This window comes from Athene cunicularia (genome assembly GCF_003259725.1).
Source record: "Athene cunicularia isolate RWA chromosome 10 unlocalized genomic scaffold, athCun1 chr10_part1, whole genome shotgun sequence".
In the NCBI taxonomy this organism is placed as follows: domain Eukaryota; kingdom Metazoa; phylum Chordata; class Aves; order Strigiformes; family Strigidae; genus Athene; species Athene cunicularia.
In genome coordinates, this window is record NW_020799112.1 from 354,176 (window position 1) to 373,575 (window position 19,400).

The window sequence follows — 19,400 nt, forward strand, 5'->3', positions numbered from 1 at the left end:
TAACAGACACAGACACATCAAGTAGGTGACATTTACTGAGGAAGGTTCAGTACCCAGCCCAAGAAAGGGACTGATCTCTCAGTACAAAAATTAACATGACTGTAATCAGATCAGATTTTGTTATCTTCAACCTGCTACCTCATTAGTACCTCATTCATGGCTCACAAACTCAGCAGGAAGGCCAGATATCCCCCCCAAATTACGGTTCGTTCACAGTGGCAAAACCTTTGAGTGATGCTGTCCCCTTAGTTCTCACCTGTGCTCCCATCCATGCTAAAAGCGAGCTGTGCCCCAAAACAGCAGCCCCTCCGTGGGAGTGACATAAGGACAGGGCTCCCTGCGGTCCCAGCCACAGACAGGGCTGTTTCCCTGGGAGCACATGGCAGCCTGCCCTGCGGTGCTCCTTCTGTTCCACGAGGAGCTGCTGGGGGGTCCCAGCTGGTGCCCAGACTAGCTTCTTCAGAAAAGCTCTGAGCTTTGGGTCTGCAGCGTGCTATTTGCAAAGAGCATGGAGAGAATGATCTGAATGTGTAGATGCTTCCGGTAGAGGTGGGCTGGCCAGGCTTTGTTCCACAGGCTGTTACAGTCCCCGAGCATGCCCGAGGGAAGGTGCAACTGGAGGGCCGAGTGTTTACCTAGAGCCACCCCACAGCCAGGGACTGCCACGCGGGAAGAGCTGCGGCAAACAGAGCCCTGGGGCAGTGCTGGGGCAGGAAGGTGGAGTGCCAGCATCTCCACCCTCCCCTCTCCCATGCGGCTGGCAACATCCTCCCCCAAATCCCACGGCCACGCAGGCAGCTCTGCCTGGTGTGTGCAAAGACACCCAGGCTCTTCTGCATATGAGGCCAGCGAAGAAGAGCCAGCTGTGTGAACCATCTCTAACCAAACAAACAGCAACGTTTTGATTCAACTATTCCCTATTGGTTCTCCATTTGTAGTTAATACCTGTCAATACTCTAATGGTGTATCCCTCAGTGCCACTCACCCTCATTATTGTTTGATTTTCTAGCCCTATTAGAAAGTGGTGCCTGCATAAGGTGACTGTGTAAACATGCAACAGCCATACATCAGCCTCCTGTGGCCTCATGCTTCATCTCAGGCAGGCAGTGTAAGGGGCGAGAGAGCCAGGCACCGATGCATCTCAGGGGTTGTGGTCGCTGGGGTCACACTTCAGCATGACTTTGACCCCCTCACCCCTCTTGGTGGTCTTGAACGCCTCAAGAGCCTTTTCCAGGGGGAAGCGGTGCGTAACCAAGGGCTTGACATTAATCCGCTTGGATGCGAGCAGAGCAATTGCCACAGGCCACCTGCAAGGGAAACAGAGAGCAGATGTGAGTAGTCACCAGTTCGGAGCTTCAAGGAAAGAGCACGGAGGAGCCTGGTTTCACTAGAGTCATTTCCTTAGCCAGGCAACCAAGGGGACGTTTGCCCACAATCTTCTGGAGGGGGAACCTCAAGCACCAGGCATAGGAGATGCGACAAGCCAACTGTTTTGGGCTGCCCAGCACCAAGACAGGCACTGCTACACACATCAGTTGGCTGTGCTTCACCTGCAAAAGGCTGAGTAACGATTGCAGGAAACAACTGTACTTCTGAAGCAGCAAATGAAAAACAAAACTGCCGTGCGCCATTCTACTCTCGCCCAGCCTCCCTGCCTGCAGACTGATCACTGCTGGCGTTCAAACTCACAGACTCGGTACAGGGAGAAGAAAAAGCCTCAGTCAGCTTCAAGTCTCTTTGGCAGAGACTCACTAGATTGCCTTGCTGTTCCATTTGAATGGACAAATGAGACTGATGAGGATACAAAGGAATGCAGAAGCTAATCTAAATCCCAAACTGCTACTTAAAGACACTTCTCCTTTTAAGGAGCTTGACTACATCTCATAAATCCTTCCTGGCAAACAATCTCTACAAACTAAGTGAAGTTTCTTGCTCCACTAGCAAGAAACTACAGCTCTGAGAAGAGCAAGAACCAGGCTGTAAAGGTGCAGTGCTGGATCTCAAGCCTTGTCTCCTGCCTTCAGGATAATGCCAGCTTTCAGCACACTCACAGACCTGCCTGTCCACCAGCCATGCAGTTCAGCTCTCTGGAGAGAGCACATACGCCCTCAGCCTGGTTCAAGACATATCTTCAGCTCCAGCAAAATGATGAAAACTAAACAAGGCTCTTGCTCATCCCAGCAGTCGCTGATATCCAACAAAACTGACAACGTGATTTCCTTCCATGACGAGCAAGGAGAGCAGAGCTGGGTAGAGCTTGGAATAGGATGTGGCACTTGGAATTTTGACTTTTTGCCCAGAATTAAGATTCCCCATATCCTGTGCCTCAAAATGGACAATATAGCAGTTAGGAAGGTGGATGCCAGGAGGCAGTCAGCTTTTCACAAAGCAGTGTGTCAGGTCAGGGCCCGGCCACACTGCTGCTTAGAGATCTCCCAGCACAAAGGGTGGAAGCAGCTAAAAGCTGTGTGCTCCTCCCCGCCATGCCATGAGTCAGCACACTTGTGGACAAGCCACTCTCTCCCAAAACACCCCCAGCACCTGGCCTTTCCCTTCTACAGGGCATAAGAGTTGAAGGCACAAATGTTAAATTATGATTTTTCTTTCCATTTTGGCCTGATTGCTTGCAGCAGAGTAAGGGTTTATTGTATCTCTTCCTTTCTTTGCACCAAATGCTGCATGAAATGGGACAGTGGGACAACCCAGCTGGGCTACTTTGTTGTTCTCAAGTTTGCACTGCAGGTCTCATTCAGGAGCCAAGGCATGAAACACAGGACACATGGGTCAGACTGTCTGCACTGCAGCACTGGCATTTGGAGTCACATAAGGGTTAACGAACTGTAAGGAAAACGAGACTTTTCCACATCCTCTCTCCTTGTGGAAAGCAAGTATTTCTTAAGGACAGACTTGGAGACACATCAGCCCAGGCTACACAAGACTCACGTGTTGCAGTAACGGAATATCCCCCGGATATCCACCTCCCGCACAGCGGCATTCACAATGGGCACAGTGACCATATCGGGCCCCAGCCCCACCAGCACCAAGGTCCCACCAGAACGAGTGGCCTGGAGAACAAACACATAAATACGTTCTGTTTTGCAAAATACAGTCACCAGAGCCTGTGCAGCAGTCTGTAAAAACCATAAAGCCATACTTTGTGGCTGTAATGGACGGCCCAGGGCACAGCGGAGAAGCCAGGGGAGAGGCAGGATGCTGTCAGGAGCCCATAAGTGTGAAACACACAATAAACAAGGCTTAAAAAGCAATCTTTCAAAAACCTCTGAAGGATTTTAGTATCTAAATCTCATTCTGAAAAATGGCCAGCACTTACGAGTACAAAAAGTACTTTCAGATTTCAATGAGAGAGATTTAAAACTAAGAGCCTCATGCTCCACTGGAATTTCTCTTTGTGCAGCTTGTCCCATTTGTCTTCAGTCCTTGTGAAACTCTGCACTACCTTCTGTTAAGTAGTTCATGACAGCAAAATATCCCCTCCTTAACTGTTTTCTTCACCTGCTAGAATTAATTTTCTTAATTATTCTCCTTATTTGGTCATAACTTCAACTTAATGGAAGATGCTGTCCTACTTGCACCAGCTCCCTGACACTGCTGTGTAGCCATGCTTGGGTTTTGGACTCTTACTCTAGTCTCCTGGTAAGTGGTAAAGCACCTGACCATCAAATCAGACAATTATCCCCATACTGCCTGCAAAGACGTTAACTCTTGAACTGTCTCTCTTAGTTTGTCATCTAACGAGAACCTTCTCTCCCTCACACCAAGCCCACTGAAATGAAGCACTCTGGGAGTGAAAGAGCCATCATTCACTGTGGCGTCTCAGAAACAGAAAAGCCAATGCCATCACTGCTCTACCCTGGGGACGGGTGGTACTCACATAAATGCCAGCCTGGATGCAGGCTTGCACTCCCGTACACTCCACAGTTATCTCAGGCATACAGCCAAGCAGACTTTCCACTTTGGAGGCCACCTCCTGCGGGGTCTCGTTCTTCACCTGAATGGTGAAATCTGCCCCCATCTCCTTGGCTTTTTGCAGGCGAGAGGCAGATAAATCTGGGGAAAGACGAAACGAGTCAAGAACTGGAGCATTATGTGAAACAAAAGGGGAGAAAGAACTTGAGCCTGCAATCTGCTTCCTAGCCCCACCTAACTCAACAGAGCCACCTCGTCTGGTGGCCAGGTGTCAACTTCCCAGGAGAGAAGACAACATTTGTAACATGGTAGGACAATGGGGGAAACTGCAGCCTGCTAGTACCTTCTCAGGAATGTATGTAGACCACCTAAACCAAAGGGCTTCCCACCCCTGATGCCAGTGGGCCATCATCAAGGAGTCCTGATGGAAGCACAGATGTCTGGGGTCTGAACACATGTTCACAGGGCAGAACACAACCAGTAGAGCAAAAGGTCTCTGTCCCTCATGTTCACACAGCCTTCAGAGAGGAGGCAGGGAGGAGACCGGATCACTTTTCTGGGCAGGCAGAGAAGGATGAGTGATGAGGACAACTTAAAGACACAGGAGGTGCCAAAGGCTTTCCAGCTGCAGAAGAGGGTGTGCTTCACAGAATCACAGAATCATTTGGGTTGGAAAAGACCTTGAAGCTCCTCCAGTCCAACCATGAACCTCACCCTGACCGTTCCCAACTACACCAGATCCCTCAGCGCTGGCTCAGCCCGACTCTTCAACCCTTCCAGGGATCCCGGGGACTCCCCCCCTGCCCTGGGCAGCCCATCCCAACGCCCAACAGCCCCTTCTGCAAAGAAATCTTTCCTCAGAGCCAGCCTGACCCTGACCTGGGCAGCTTGAGGCCATTCCCTCTGGGCCTGGCTCTGGGTCCTTAGCTCCAGAGACTCATCCCCCCTCTCTGCACCCTCCTGTCAGGGAGTTGCAGAGGGCCAGGAGGTCTCCCCTCAGCCTCCTCTTCTCCAGACTGAACCCCCCAGTTCCCTCAGCCGCTCCCCAGCAGACCTGTGCTCCAGACCCTGCCCCAGCTCCGTTGCCCTTCTCTGGCCACGCTCGAGTCATTCAATGGCCTTTTTGGGGTGAGGGGCCCAAAACTGAACACAGGAATGGAGGTGCGGCCTCACCAGTGCTGAGCACAAGGCTCAGATCCCTTCCCTGTCCATGCTGGCCACGCTATTGCTGACACAAGCCAGGATGCCATTGGCCTTCTTGGCCACCTGAGCACACTGCTGGCTCCTGTTCAGCCGGCTGGCAATCAACACCCCCAGGTCCCTCTCTGACTGGCAGCTCTCCAGCCACTCCTCCCCAAGCCTGTAGCGCTGCTGGGGGTTGTTGTGGCCCAAGTGCAGCCCTGGGCATTTGGCCTTATTGAAACTCCCCCAGTTGGCCTCAGCCCATCGCTCCAGCCTGGCCAGGTCTCTCCGTAAGTCTCTCGAAGAGCTTAAAAGCATAAACTCACAGCTGAAATCCACACCATGCAAAGCAATGTCTGAGTGAAGGAACAGCTGCCACTACTAGACTCAAGAGGTGTCTTCTAATACCATCAGTCTGTAGATCTCTCGGTTTCTCTTTGGTACTGCAGGAATACTAAGAGCATGCCAAGACAAACTAGAAGGTCAAGCTTAACACAAAGGGCACATCGATGCTACAGTCAGGAACCTGAGCAGGAACAGCCATGGCCCAGCACTGGTGCGCTGCTGTCCCATCGCTGCAGAGCAGAGGAACCTCAGTGCAGGCAAAGACAAAAGGCAGCAGGAGGGCAGGACAGACAGAACAGTGCTGAGCTACAGCACTGTTTGAACAGCACCATTGTGTCTTACCAAAGCTGCCACTAAGCCTGCACTACCCAGTGTCTCTCTGGCAATGACTCTTTCATGAAGCAGCTTCACCAACTAATGCAGGACCGTAATCCAGTAGTGAAAACAGACTGTAAAAAAACACGTTATACACACACTCAGCAAGTTAACCTAGGGATGGGCCTATAATGAGGCAAAAAAGCACCACTCGCTTTTGCATTTTCCTTCTGTGGCTCTCAAGATTAGTTCCTATTGCTCACACCCTCAAGGATACCTCTCAAAGGGCACTAGGCAGAGGCAAGGTTGCTCTGACCTTGTTCCCTGATGGCTCAAAAATCACGTGGCTATGGACAGCACGGCACCAAGAAGTCTTTCTGACAGGAGACATCAGGCTCAGAGGATCATTAAAGCGGCCAACTGACTTCTAATAATACCAGATGAGAGCAGATCATGAGCTCTCTGAGGGCTTCCTCAGTGAACCCCAGCAGACTTTTTCAGCTGAGTGAACTGCAGAATGCATTAGTTGTCAACACTTAGTGCGTCCCTGCTGTTACAGACCTCTCCCATCCTTTTACCCTCCTTGTAACAGCACTTGGAGGCTGTTGAGCATCTCTCAAGCAATTTCTTCACAGATGAATAAGCAAGCAAGCCCATAAAAAAAAGGGGAGTGGATCTAGGAATATGGTGGATCTCAGATACTCCATTAACAGAGCAACAAAGCTGGTGATCATAAATGTCTGCGAGGGCATGGCTGTAATCTGGTACTCTGTCCAGAGGGATCATGGAATTCTAGAATGGTTTGGGTTGGAAGAGACCTTGGAAGAGATCATTCAATTCCAGCCCCCCTGCCATGGGCAGGGACATCTTCCACTAGCCCAGGTTGCTCAAAGCTCCGTCCAACCTGGCCAACACTTTCCAAGGATGGGGTAGCCACGGCTTCTCTGGGCAACTTGTGCCAGTGTCTCATCACCCTCACAGTAAAGAATTTCTTCCTTATATCTAACCTAGATCTACCCTCTTTCAGTTTAAAACCGTTGCCCCTCATCCCTCATAGACTCCCTGATCAAGAGTCCCTCCCACCTTTCCTGTAGCCCCTTTAGGTCCTGGGAGGCTGCTCTAAGATCTCCCTGGAGTCTTCTCCAGCTGAATCGCCCCAACTCTCTCAGCCTGTCCCCATAAGGGAGGTGCTCCAGCCCCCCGATTGTCTTCATGGCCTCCTTTGGACTTCCTCGAGTAGGTCTGCCTCCTTTTGCTGGGGCCCCTTGAGCTGGACCCAGCACTGCAGGGGGGGTCTCATGAGAGCAGAGTAGAGGGGGAGAATCCCCTCCCTGTACCTGCTGGCCATGCTTCTCTTGATGCAGCCCAGGACACAATTGGCTTTCTGGGCTGCGAGCACACACTGCTGACACATACTCAGTTTTCCATCTACTAATATCCCAGAGTCCTTCTCCTTTAGGCTGCTCTCAATCCACTCATCACCCAGCCTGAATTTGTGTTTGGGATCACCCCAACTGATGTGCACTTGGCCTTGCTGAACTTCATGAGGTTTGCATGGGCCCACCTCTTGACAGCACTGTAAATACCTTCTGAAGATCCATAAAATGGTTTGTGCCATGGTGTGAGCTGCCCTGGCAGGTAGCCACACTGTCTCTTCTCTTCCACGTCTCCTGGAAAGAAGCCACCCATCCTTCTCCAGGCACCACTGGTGACCAGGACATACCTGGAGGTAAGGAGGTGGACAGCAGAGAAGAGTGGCATTTCCCAGGAAGAAACAACCTCTTTGCCTTACACTGGTCTACAGGGGCCTGTGTGCTGGCACTGGAAAAGACATCTGGACCAAAGGTGGAAACTGAGCTGTAACCAAGGTTTCCTAGAGCCAAAACTGAGGGGTGAGCAATGTCACCTGCTAGAGGGCCTAGGCTTAAAGACTTAGAAAATGATGCCTTTGCCAGGGGCATGCTCCTCTCCAGGACACACAGCGCACCCATCCGCCACAAAGAGGGAAATACCCCTCTCACCAGCGCACTGTCTTCAGAGAAGTCAGAGATGGGGGTGGGGGAAAATATCAAGGGAAAAGAGAAAGAGGCCAGTGCTCCGACACGAGCTGTTCTGATTCAGTCCCAGCGCTGGGAGGAAGCCAGGCCAGAGAAGCTACCCTGCCCGTCACACAGCAAATGTGACATTATCTACTGCCAGGGCAGTGATGGATGTGCCCCCACCAGCAGCGGGAGGGCTTGGGATGCCAAGTGCAGGCACACACACCAAGGTGAGCACCCAGGAGACCTGTGCATGGAGTTTCAGTAAGGGATAACAAAGGGTAGTAAAATGCAGATGAAGGAGGAAAAGCCAAGGCTTAAAAGTAAGGGCAGCACCACCCTCAAGCCTCGATGTGGGCTCTTGTTCCTGTGGCGTTAGTTGTGTCTCTCCCTCCCCAGCTCTCAGCATTGGGCCTCAGGCTGCGTGTAGTCGTGCTTGACCCTCTGCTAGCTGAGCTGCACTCAGAGACCTCCCATGAAGCAAGAGCATGGGCATGTGCATTTCTGAGGCACCTGAAGTGCTAAGGAACACTCCTGCCTGGCATGGCTGATGTCTCTCAAATCTCAATGTACAGCAAGGAGACCACAGAGGCTCAACAGTGCTCCCAGCAATGGACCAAACTCTCCATGAAGTTTAGTCTCAAAACACCAGCTAGCAGTAGCCACAGTGGATTCAGCCATTTATAGTCCCTGCCCAGTCACCAACACATTTCATACTGTCTCTTTGGCAGAAATGCACCCAGAGGCAGTGTCCTGGAGTAACAGGCCCTGCCAGCCAGTGCATTTCAAAGCTGCCATAAAAATCACTCTCAGGCAGCAAAAAACCCTTTCCTATAGTTGGCCTCTGGCTTGCTGAACTGCTCGGGAAGGAAGCCCTTGTGTCAGAGGCAGGATGCAGCAGCAATACGTCAGACTGGGTCAGGGCTGTGATAAGCTGGCCTAGGTGAATCACTGCTAAACACTTGCTGACAGACCTGCAGGTTATCAAATGAGAAAGTTACAGTATTGTTTAGGCTCCAGAAACTTGTGAGTCTTGAGAAGGACCAAGTCGTTTGGATTTTAAACCTTACTGTGGCTGAAACCCACACAACTCTTGGAAAACTGGTCAATTATACAATTAAAGGGTTGCAGCTTGCCTCTAGTCAGAAACTTGTTTTCACTTCCCAGCCACTGGAGCTAATTAAAATTGTGGCTGCCAGACTAAGGGTAGCCCATTCTCATATCTCTGCTCCCACGGAAGTTATCAAATTACACTTAAGCTTCTCATAATGCTTTATGAGCCAACTTAACAGGCAAATATTCTTGAAGCTCTCACACTTTCTATCTTGATCTTCTTTCACAAAGGAGTTGAACTCTGTCCAGTTATTCACCTTCCCTGACCTTGACTTCCAGAATTTCTGGAGGCACTGGTACCCAGGACTTCAGATTTATACAGCACAAGGGGAATGGTTTTACTTAAGCAGGAATTCCTAAGTGCACCTTTAGTGACAGACAGAGTAAGGCAGACAGCCATATGAATACCCAGACTGTCACTTCACTTGCTGGGGAATAAGGCTGCTTTTTCACATGCCTCTGAGGAGAAAAGCAGCTTTTCAGAGCAACAGCAATGTTGGCAGCAAGGCAGAAGGACAGGAGAAGGTTGCCCATAAATATCAATCACACCCACTCAACAGCAGAGCGGAGAAAGCCACAGACATTAGGAAGAGTAGGTGAGGACCCACAAACCAAACTGATCTGCTGCACCCAACTGCAGTCCATTAAATATATCAACCCCTGCCCCCACAAGGGAGAACACTAGTCTGCCAGGAACAAAGCAATTCAGGGAGAAGAGCAAAGGTTATAAGAAGCACTAATACCTTTTATCAGGCAAGCTGCTGTATCTGGGAGGAAAGGCAAGCTTTGGCACACACAGGCCTTTGGAAGGGCAGGGCTGAGCGTTAGTCTCTAGCTACAGTGCCAGCTGCTTGCTGCCCAGGAGTCCCAGGGAAGGGACCCAATCCCTTGGCAGAGGTGTAACTTCCCAAAATTCTTTGACTCCAGGTGTGCCAAAGACACTCACTGCAGAAGCTGTAGGAGGTGAGCTCTCCCCAGGTCAGGAAAAAGCTCTTCTAGATGTTTCTATATTTGTGTGCAGCTTGTCAAAACAAACATAAACATTTAAAGCCTTAAGTGCTGAACAGACAAAGCCCTTCACAGAAAAACACATCATAAAAACTCCAGGCAATGGATTCAAAGAAGCTGGTAGCAAAGTACAAGAGGGCCTTTGTGGGCAGACAGTTGCCTCATAGGTGATGGTTCCTAAAGTCTATACAAAAAGCAGTTCCTTGAGAAGGGCAGCAAAATCCCCAGCGGCAACAAGCCAAACTAAATCCATTCCTCAGCTCATGTCATGTACAAATACTCAACTAGAGACAGCACCTCCATGGGTGCTCTGAGCATCTCAGCCAAACACCTTTAAGGTGGGAGATGTCTACAAGTCAGGATCATTACCTAGGTCAAGATGTAAAGATAAGAAGGGGTTAATTCCATGTAGCCAAGTTTGCTGACCCTACAATCGAGGTACCAAGAACTTCCTATGGCCACCTGGAGCCCTGTGCCACATGCTACACAGACCTACTTGCCAGAGGTCCCCAGGAACAGTCTACAGGCAAAGGCGACATCAGCTCCCAGTGTTACTGGGAAGAATGCACCCAGGCAGGACTGGGGATGGGGTGGCAGGCTGAACCAGCTGCCCCAGCCCCACCAACCCCTGCCAGCTCACCAAGCCCTTCCCCACCCAAGGACCTGGTCACCCACCAGCCCCTGCACCAGCTCAGCCCAGCAGCAAGGTTCCTCATACGTGATTCAAGAGGCAGAGCTGCTCTTCCTGCTACAGCAAACATCATCCTCAGATGACAACACTGCAAAATCTGAGGCCCGGACTGATCATGTTCACCAAGCACACACCTGCAGGGTGGGGTCAGCAGAACAAAAAATGCCCTGGACTTGGCAGCAAGTGGATTTAGGGAGGAGAAGGCAAGAATCTGCCTGTGGTTTTGACATGAGCTACTACTAAAGGATGCTTCCCCAAAGGCAAGAGGGTGGGACCTGAATTTTGTCTCTCAGACTGAAAAAGGAAACACGGTAATCAGAGAGGTCAAAACCACACCTGGCCTGAAGTGTGGGTGGTGGTGTAACAGCCTTCTGAAAGGTCCAGTTTTGGACCTTGGCCCAAAACCACTGCAGCAACCTGTGTTCGTCGTCTAGTTGTACCTGTAACTGCTCCTCCCAGTCATCACCACTCAGAAGGATCAAAGAGTAGCAGCAGAAGCTGGAAATGCCACTTCCAGGCTCTGTTCAAACCCCAGGTGGAAATTTCAACCAGTGAACCAATCCTGAGGTTACTCCAGCTCTCCGTTCTATGTGTAGCAAGCTGTGGGCAGTTATGTAAGGAAGGCCCATTTCCAAAATACAGGGACCCTGAAAAGGCCATTTCAGTCACTGTGGATAATCAGTGGAAAATTAACCCCCCAGCAGAAAGAAGGGCAGCAAAGGACTGGAGAGGCACAATGTGGCTGCATCCAGAAAAGACTGTGCAACCACTGTGTCCAGGACACCACCTAGCACTACAGGAGGAAGGAAAAAAGCCTGCTCGGAGCAAACCTCCAAGAATAGCTCCAAAGAGGGTAAAAAACATGCCATGTTGCCTGGTCTGCATGCCTAGGTGAGGATGAGAAGCAGATATCAAGGTCTCTAAGCACTACAGGGAAGATGAAACCTGATCCTCAAGGCTTGATCTATGAGCCAATGGCAAAACACAAAGCTGAGGCCAGAAGAGCTCAAAATGAAAAAAAAAACAAAAACCCAAACCCAAAAAAAACAGTGATCTGAGGCACCAGGAGCAAGTGGAGCTTCTGCATCTCAGTGCTTTGTCATACAGATACATCGCCCCTTCCCAAAAGACCTGTTCAAGGTCTGAAAAAGGTCTCTAGGCTTGATCCAAGGACCACTCATTAGCCTCTGGTTTATTATCTTCAAAGCTACTCCACCTGCACAACTTGGCTGTGCTAGGAAGCAGAAGTCACTACCCTGGTCTGCTAACCTAGCAGAGAAGCACCAGTTGCAACCTGCATCTTCTTATAGATCCCCAAAAATGCAGAAATCGAGTCTTGTCTTGGGGAATGAGGTGTTTATTAGGATTCCCTCCAGACAGGCACACATTCCTACTCCACTCATGAACAGACTTTCCATTGTGCTTGGGCTGCCTTCCCCAACAGGTACCTTGAAGGAATAATCTGGAACTAGTCAAATTGTTGTATCATGGAAAATAGGCACACTCTTAAGGGTTAAAAGGACTCACCTGTAATTACCACAGCTGCTGCACCCATCATCTTAGCAACAAGCACATTAACAAGGCCAATTGGTCCTGGGTACAAAGGGGAGAAAGAGAATATATGCAACTGCCAGACAGCATCAGCCACAGGGTCTGAGCATGCCCAGAGCTCAGCTTTAGCTCCTAGGCTAAAGGAGGCTCTGACTGAATTTCCAGGGGGGCAGCTCTGGGATCATGGCATAACCATGATCCCAGGGTAGTGAGAGCAGCTACTGCTACATGAGGGGCTCTGCAAGAACACCCTCAGCTCTGCTCCCTCAAGCAGACAGGCTCAGCATGCCCAGACACCACACTGGGCATTTGGGCTGCTCCAAACGCAGCACCGTAGTGCAGCATGGGCAAGGCCAGCCTCAAGCTCCCCCTTGACATCCCTGAAACTCTGCCACAACCTATGCTTACAGCAGAGCCTAGAAGCACAGCTTGCACCCTGCCCAGCCCCCTCCATGCCACTGCAGGCAGGGAACCCAAGGACTGAGTATGTTCACTGTACCAGAGCCAGACACAAAGACTTTGCTTCCCAGAGTGACTCCCGCTCTTTTGCAGGCATGGATTCCCACAGAAAGGGGCTCGATAAGGGCTCCTTCTTCAAAGGTGACATTATCTGGAAGCCTGAAAGAAACAGACACAAGCAACAGTCACCAAAGAGGTTTATGAGGGTGATGAGGAAATCCACGACACTTGAAGACCAAACATGGGTCTAAATCACAGTGGCAAAATATACTCTCACCCTTGGTCTCAGAAATGCAGGGCTGGAACCCATTTCAAGAGGTTATACTGCCTCTTTCCCTCCTCTAAAGCAGCATCAAGTGCTCCTATCAGTGAGGCTTGCCCAAGCACCAAACACAGGGACCCACAAAACTCCCCATATCATCTCTCCAGTACTTGGTGAGTCAACCTGAAAATTCACTTTGCCACTCCTTCCCTTCGGAATGAACCCCACAGCTGTGTATGCATCACTGTGAAAGCTGCCCTATGGCTGAGACCCACCCCTGAGCTTCCAGACCCCTCATCTAGGTTGAATCATTCAGCTCCACGTTTTACAAAACATCTTGCTGCCAATGGTGATGCCACATAAAGCAAAAGCAGCCAGATCCAGGCCTCCCCATCACGCCCTGGATGTCCTCCCCTGATGCACCAAGTGTTTGCACCAGTGGTCCCAGCACGCACCCTCCTAGTAGTCAGGGAAAATGTGTTCCGTGGGTATCAAACACCTTTTGGGCAGAAACAGCACAGTAATGCAGCTAGAATAAGTGATGGAAAAAAGCAGAGGGGGGTGAAACCCTTCTGAACTACTGACAGAAATAAATCTCAGCCCCACAATACAGCCCTCCAGAAAACCACCAGTGTGGGCTCTCACACAGAGGGTGCTGGGAGCTGTGTCTGCAGGGAAGGTCTTTCTGACAGCCCTGGGAAGCACACGGTCAGATCTCAGCCAAGCCAACACAAAGCCAAAGTAATGGAAATGACACTTGTGGGAAGACAGCAGCAAGATATCTGTATGTCCCTTAACTGCAGGAGGCATTAAAAGGCTGACTCCGGGAGTTCAGTTGTCTCAGAGTCTGGCATCACATTTGCTCCTACTGGGTCTGGGCACTGCCCCCATCAATGGGGAGGGCAGCTCTGCAGCACGATCCACCTCCATCAAATTACACAGAGCCTGCTTGCCAGCAGAAGGACAGACAATATCTGCCCAAACATGCGAGAGCCCAATAAGCTCAGCCATCATCTTTTTTTTTAGCAAATCTGTGCTGGCAGAGCAACTTCATGTCAGGGAATGTGCTCTGCATCAGGTGGCCACAGCATTGCTGATTTGAAACTGAGAGCAGGCTTTGCACTTCAAAGCTTTAAATAAAAAAACAAAACAAAACAAAACGTAGCCAAAGTATTATTTACTCAAATTGGAGAAAAAAGCAAAACCCTGGAAGAAGACAGCTACAAACCAGTGACTTCCTCCCATGCAAAAACTTGTGATGTTGTCAGAAAACGTTATTTTAACACACAGAAAATCAGTGACAGTGGGTCTGGACAGTGAGAAATTAGTCCCATCCAGACCAGCATTTCATCCTGACAGCAGCTGCTTGGGATCTGTTTTGAAAGAAGCTTCCTGCCTGAGGACTCTCATGAGAAGAGCATTTAAGTGCCTCCTTCCGACTGATGTGATCTTGAACATTTCCTCTGCAGACACCAAAGGTCAAGCCCAAGGACATTCCTGCTCATGGCAGTACCAGCTCCATACAGACTGAGAAAGAACAAGCTCCACAGATAGACCAATCTCAGAGGGCCCCTACCTTGGACTATTTTTAAGTCTTTGTATAAATGCACATATGTGGGTATAACTTGCAGAGGTTTATTTGGGTTTCTAGCGTATTTGCCACAGTACTTAAGCACAGACTTGCTTTTAAATGTGTCAGTCCTGCCACAATTAAGAACACACTCAAGTTTGCTAACTGGCTATGAAAACAGATGTGTAATGCTGGCAGATTAGTGGGGCCAGAGTCACACAAAAAAGCAGTTTAGCAGGGACACTGCTTTCTGTTCCTGTTCTACTCTAAGTAGGATGATTTTGTTTTAAATGACAGAGTAAGGTGTCAGCAGCAATGTGGTGTTTCCTGAAAATCAGAAATAAAGCAAGCTCAGCTCCAAGAATCAAAGACATTCAGGCACTGTCCTAAGAATGCAAGGATATAAAAAGACAGCAGAAAAGAAGCCAAGAGCAGGAAGCAAACGGGAAAAGGAAAATATTTAAAGGGTAAAACAGTGGTGACAGCCCAGGAAACATGCAAGAAATATTTATTTATGTCTGGCACCAGAGGTGCTAAACTACACCTGCCTGACAAACCCTTTGCAAAGTGGCTGCCATCCAAGCCTTATGCATGTTATTTATGGATCAAAACGCAATAAAACCTGTTGTGTTCAAGTAAAGAGTGCTCACCGGAATACTCAAAAGGGCCAAGAGGCAATTGCTTCAGCTAATCCCCCCCCCAGGGAGTATGTATTTGTCTGCAAAGGAAGCACCGACTAACTTGTAGCAGTAGCTGGCACTGTGCTTGTAGTAGCGGCACAAGTTCCCATTATCGGGAGGTGTCGCACAGAAGAAGATGGTTGGAGACAGGTTATAGCGGCCAGTTTTACAGAACTCATCCATTTCTCTTGGGACGCCAGGCTCGATGGCCACTCGATCACCTGCCAGGGTGAAAGCAGACTGGGTTACTCAGGAAGCAGGTGGGCACACAGGTACAAGTAGCACCAAACAACCATGGAAGACAGCATGAAAGCCTGGCACAAGAGAAGCATGAGGGACATCTGCTAACTGAGAAAGATCACGCTGCACACACCAGGCAAGCTCTTAACACTTCCTTTGCAGCAGCCTCAGCACCAAGAGATTCACAGTTACGTGAAAAGAGCTGGTGCTTCAGAGGTACAGACAGGGAGCAGATAAGCTCAGTCACATATAAACCTCTCTCCAGCTGCCTTGCACTCAACCTTATCAGATAAAAAGGCAGCCCTCACCCCAGGCAGTCACACAGTGACCAGACTTTTTTCCTGTAGTATCTGCAGTAATAGGAAGAGGAAATAATTAGGACAAAGCAGGTGAGCTCTGCTGGCCACCACACTGTCAGCTGGCAAGGGCTGTTCCTTGGGAAGGAAGCTTATGGTGCAGAAGCACACTCAGGAGTCAGGCAGGAATTATCAGGGAACACAGACATTTTGATGCTGTGATGGAGTAGCTTAGACTGCTGGAAGAACACATGCTGCAAGACAAAGAGTAATTATTTAACTGCAATCACAAGGCAGGATGGACTGAAATAAATGACCACAATACAACTTGCAAGTACGCAAGGGATACAAGACAACCCATTTTATTTGGCAAAGGAAGCCAATCAAAGCCAAATCTCTCAGCAGAACTCTCCACCAACAGGCTTTCAGTCAGACATGGTGACAAGCAGGAGGATGGACTGCAATAAATAGCCATCTAGCCCACTGCACCGCCTCTGATATGGCCAACGAGGGACATCTGGGGGTGAGAGGAGCACATAATGAATGTTCTCCCAGCCTCCCATTACATTCAGCTGTGGGGCCTCCCAAGCTGCATGTGGTTTCTTTGCATTCAGTAATCCTCAACAATTTCTCCTCTACCTTCCACCATATAAACTTTTAGTACCCACATCATCCTTGCAAAGGAGGCCTGCAGGTCTGCTACAACTTAGGTGAGTGCTGCACTTGGCTGCCACTGTCCCTTGCTCTTGTATTGGAGGAACCAGAGAAGAGACAACCTTTATGTGCCCTCCCCCTGCCCTCCACAAGCCTTCAGACCTGTGTCACATGTCCTGGAGTTGTCTCTCCAGCTCCTAGCTCAAGTTTCTTAGTCATTCATCATAGAGATACCACTCCCCATCTCATCATCTCCTTGTCCTCTGAAACTTATTCACTTCTTTTATATCCCTTTGGAATGGAAGAGACCAGAACTGCATTGCAGAGCTCCAGATGTGCACTGATGTCCTCTGACTGAGTGTCTGTCCCTTTCGTAACACCATTTTTCACCATTACTTGAGCCAACATTCCCATGAACTGTGTCAGAGCCAAAGGTCTCACTCTTCAGCAGTGATGGTCAGCCCATCATATTAGATATGAAGCTGGGTTTGTTTCTTCTGTCGTGGACATCACTTTATGTTTATCTGTACTGAATTTCACCTGCATCTTATTGCCCAGGCACCCTTAAGGTCTCTCTGTAACTCTTGTTAGCTCTCCCATGTCCTCTCCACCCTGCCTAAGTTGCTATCATCAGCAAACTTTGCAAATTTCACCACTTGGCGCATTTTCTAGGACATTCATGAGCACAGCAAACTGTAGAGGTCACACCATGAGGTCTGGTACAGCTGGTCCAATGACCTCTTTCCACTGCGAGAGGCCATTTACTCCTTCAAGAATACACATAGCAAAGAAACATTAACAGCAGGTTGCTGGCAAGACCAACATACGTGGTTTCTGAAACTTTATCTAGCGTCTTCAAAAGGCACCTCGTACAAGCATACACTGCTCTGCATTAAAATAAAGTCAGAGCAGCTGAAGATATTCCAGGATAAAGCATGCCTAAGAAATACCATAAACTACAGTGGCCAAGCTGGGTCATTAACAGCAGCACACTTCTGAAGTAGGTGGTCACACTGTGCAATTCACAACTCAGAACACCAGATAGATTTACCTAACAAAAAACCAGCCTGTTATCAACACACTCTCAGGAACTGCCTAGCAGGAAAACAAATAAAAAGAGAGTTTTGATTCCAATTACCTGGTTTCAGATGAGTCACCCCTGATCCCACTTTGACAACAGTCCCAGAAGCTTCATGTCCCAACACCATGGGGTCCTTCACGACAAAATCCCCAATTCGACCATGCTGCCAGTAGTGAACGTCAGACCCACAGATTCCAACAGAATGCATCCGCAGGAGGACCTCTGCCAGAAAAGGACAAAAGGTTCCTTGTAGAAAAATGTATCTTCTTGGGCACTGGGAGAGCAATATGAGTCACCCCACAACAAAGGCCAAGCAGCATTGAAACATCCCAATTTTCTAGCATAAAATAAATGTACTAGAACTGCACATGCTTACATTAGGATGGATGGCATATTTGTGAGACATCTGCTGAAATACAAAACTATACAAGGATTTATAAATCAGGAAAGCTTAAAATATGGTAAGACCCCTGTCAACAAAAGCTAATACAGTCTAAAAGGGACATGACTATTACTCTATTACTATAAAATAGCAAGTCCATTTAATTTTTCCTTCTCCCTCAGCTACATTTTCAGCCCTGGAGAATTAGTGTATCAAATTTCTATCAGACCATATGCCTAGCCTATTAATACTTAGACATGCAATAGGATCACCTGACATGCCCCAAGAGCTGTTTAATGTGAAACATGAGCTGATGAAACAGGAATCAAAAAAAGTCAGATGAAGGAGCGCATCTGTAACTGCTCCAGCTCTTCAAGTGGAAATGCAGCATTCTGTTTCAGCCACAAATTCTTTTTTTGATTGTTTTATACTTTCTCAGAAATATTTTATCTCTTTACAATATCAAGGAGCTACAAAAGAGAATGAGAAAAGAAAGGTTAGTAAAGAAAGCAGACAGAAGTAGTCATCTCTAGACCTACCATTGGGACCTGGTTCTGGGACTGGACGGTTTTCCTATGGACAAAAAGACAAAAAAAGACATTCAGCTGCTTGTACATAGCCATGGGAATACGTTGTAGAAAGTCAGCCTAGGTTAGCTCAGGTAAACCTGTAAGCAGATCAGGTTTTTGGTTCTGTCTGCTCAATAAGACATTGCTGAGCAATGAGGAGGGATATAAATGTGCAGCCCACACTTCCTCCCTAAGATCACCTCATTTTGCCTCCACAGTGCAGTAATGTGGGCATCCGTTACGAGTGAGCACACAGCCAGCTTGTAAATACGCTCCCCAAATTATTTTGCAGTAATTTCCCCCTCCCTGCCCAGACAAGAGCCACATACTAAACTTTCCTGCCCTGGAATGGCCTCAAGTTTCAGCTGAATTCTTCATTCCACTCACTGACTGACAAAAAAATTCACCTTCTGTAACCAGGAAGATTCTGAATCACCTATTTCTATAAACCATTAATATTGTAGCATTTATTATTATTAAAAAAATATTTTTACTACATAATAATAACTCAAGGTATAAATAAATTGTAAACATTACTGTAAATCACATTTAAAGTCACATCCCTTTGTAACTGGCACAGCACCTCATTATGGGATGAATGATAAAACCAGAATTATAAAAGCAGTCACTTGGCCCCAAGTCACCCTTCCACCCAAAAGTTCTGCAGGACTTTTGCCTTCACTGAACTCCCTCAGCTGCCTCAAGAGAAAGGAGTAATTTTGCTGGGTTTTACAACATCAAGACAGCACAATACCCACCTAGCCCCACCTCTAGTATCATGTCTCTAAGAAAAGCCACATGAAAGTAGTTAGTGCTAACAATGAATTCTTCATAATCCATCTGCTGCTCAAATTTGCATGTATCTTAGACCCCTTTACCCACACCCCAAAATTGGGCATAAGACCTTTCAGCAGACCTCCTATTCACAGTTCCTTTTCAAAAATTTGGTGCATATACGTTAGCAATCCCACAGTTGGTTATTTCTCCTTGCAAGAGCGTCTTCAGTTAGCATGAAAATTGATCTCTGGATCTGAGA

General features: G+C 48.5%; 1 protein-coding gene across 1 annotated transcript; it reads right to left on the minus strand.

Moving 5' to 3' along the window:
• Positions 1-17: 17 nt before the first annotated feature.
• SORD (sorbitol dehydrogenase) lies at positions 18-19,159 on the minus strand. The gene is made up of 9 exons (XM_026856335.1): positions 19,133-19,159; positions 18,335-18,368; positions 17,471-17,635; positions 15,204-15,363; positions 12,671-12,789; positions 12,148-12,213; positions 3,893-4,068; positions 2,944-3,065; positions 18-1,307 (listed from the first exon to the last, which is right to left on the minus strand). Exons 1-9 carry the CDS (start codon positions 19,142-19,144, stop codon positions 1,142-1,144), a joined length of 1,020 nt encoding a protein of 339 aa, XP_026712136.1. The 5' UTR covers positions 19,145-19,159; the 3' UTR covers positions 18-1,141.
• Between the last annotated feature and the right edge of the window lie 241 nt (positions 19,160-19,400).

Excerpts from the sequence above, each read along its gene's own strand:
- SORD (XM_026856335.1), bottom strand. Across the intron at positions 15,364-17,470 it reads GGTGACTCATCTGAAACCAG|GTGATCGAGTGGCCATCGAG; the intron begins GTAATTGGAATC and ends TCACCCTGGCAG. Across the intron at positions 3,066-3,892 it reads GCATCCAGGCTGGCATTTAT|GCCACTCGTTCTGGTGGGAC; the intron begins GTGAGTACCACC and ends TTTGTTCTCCAG.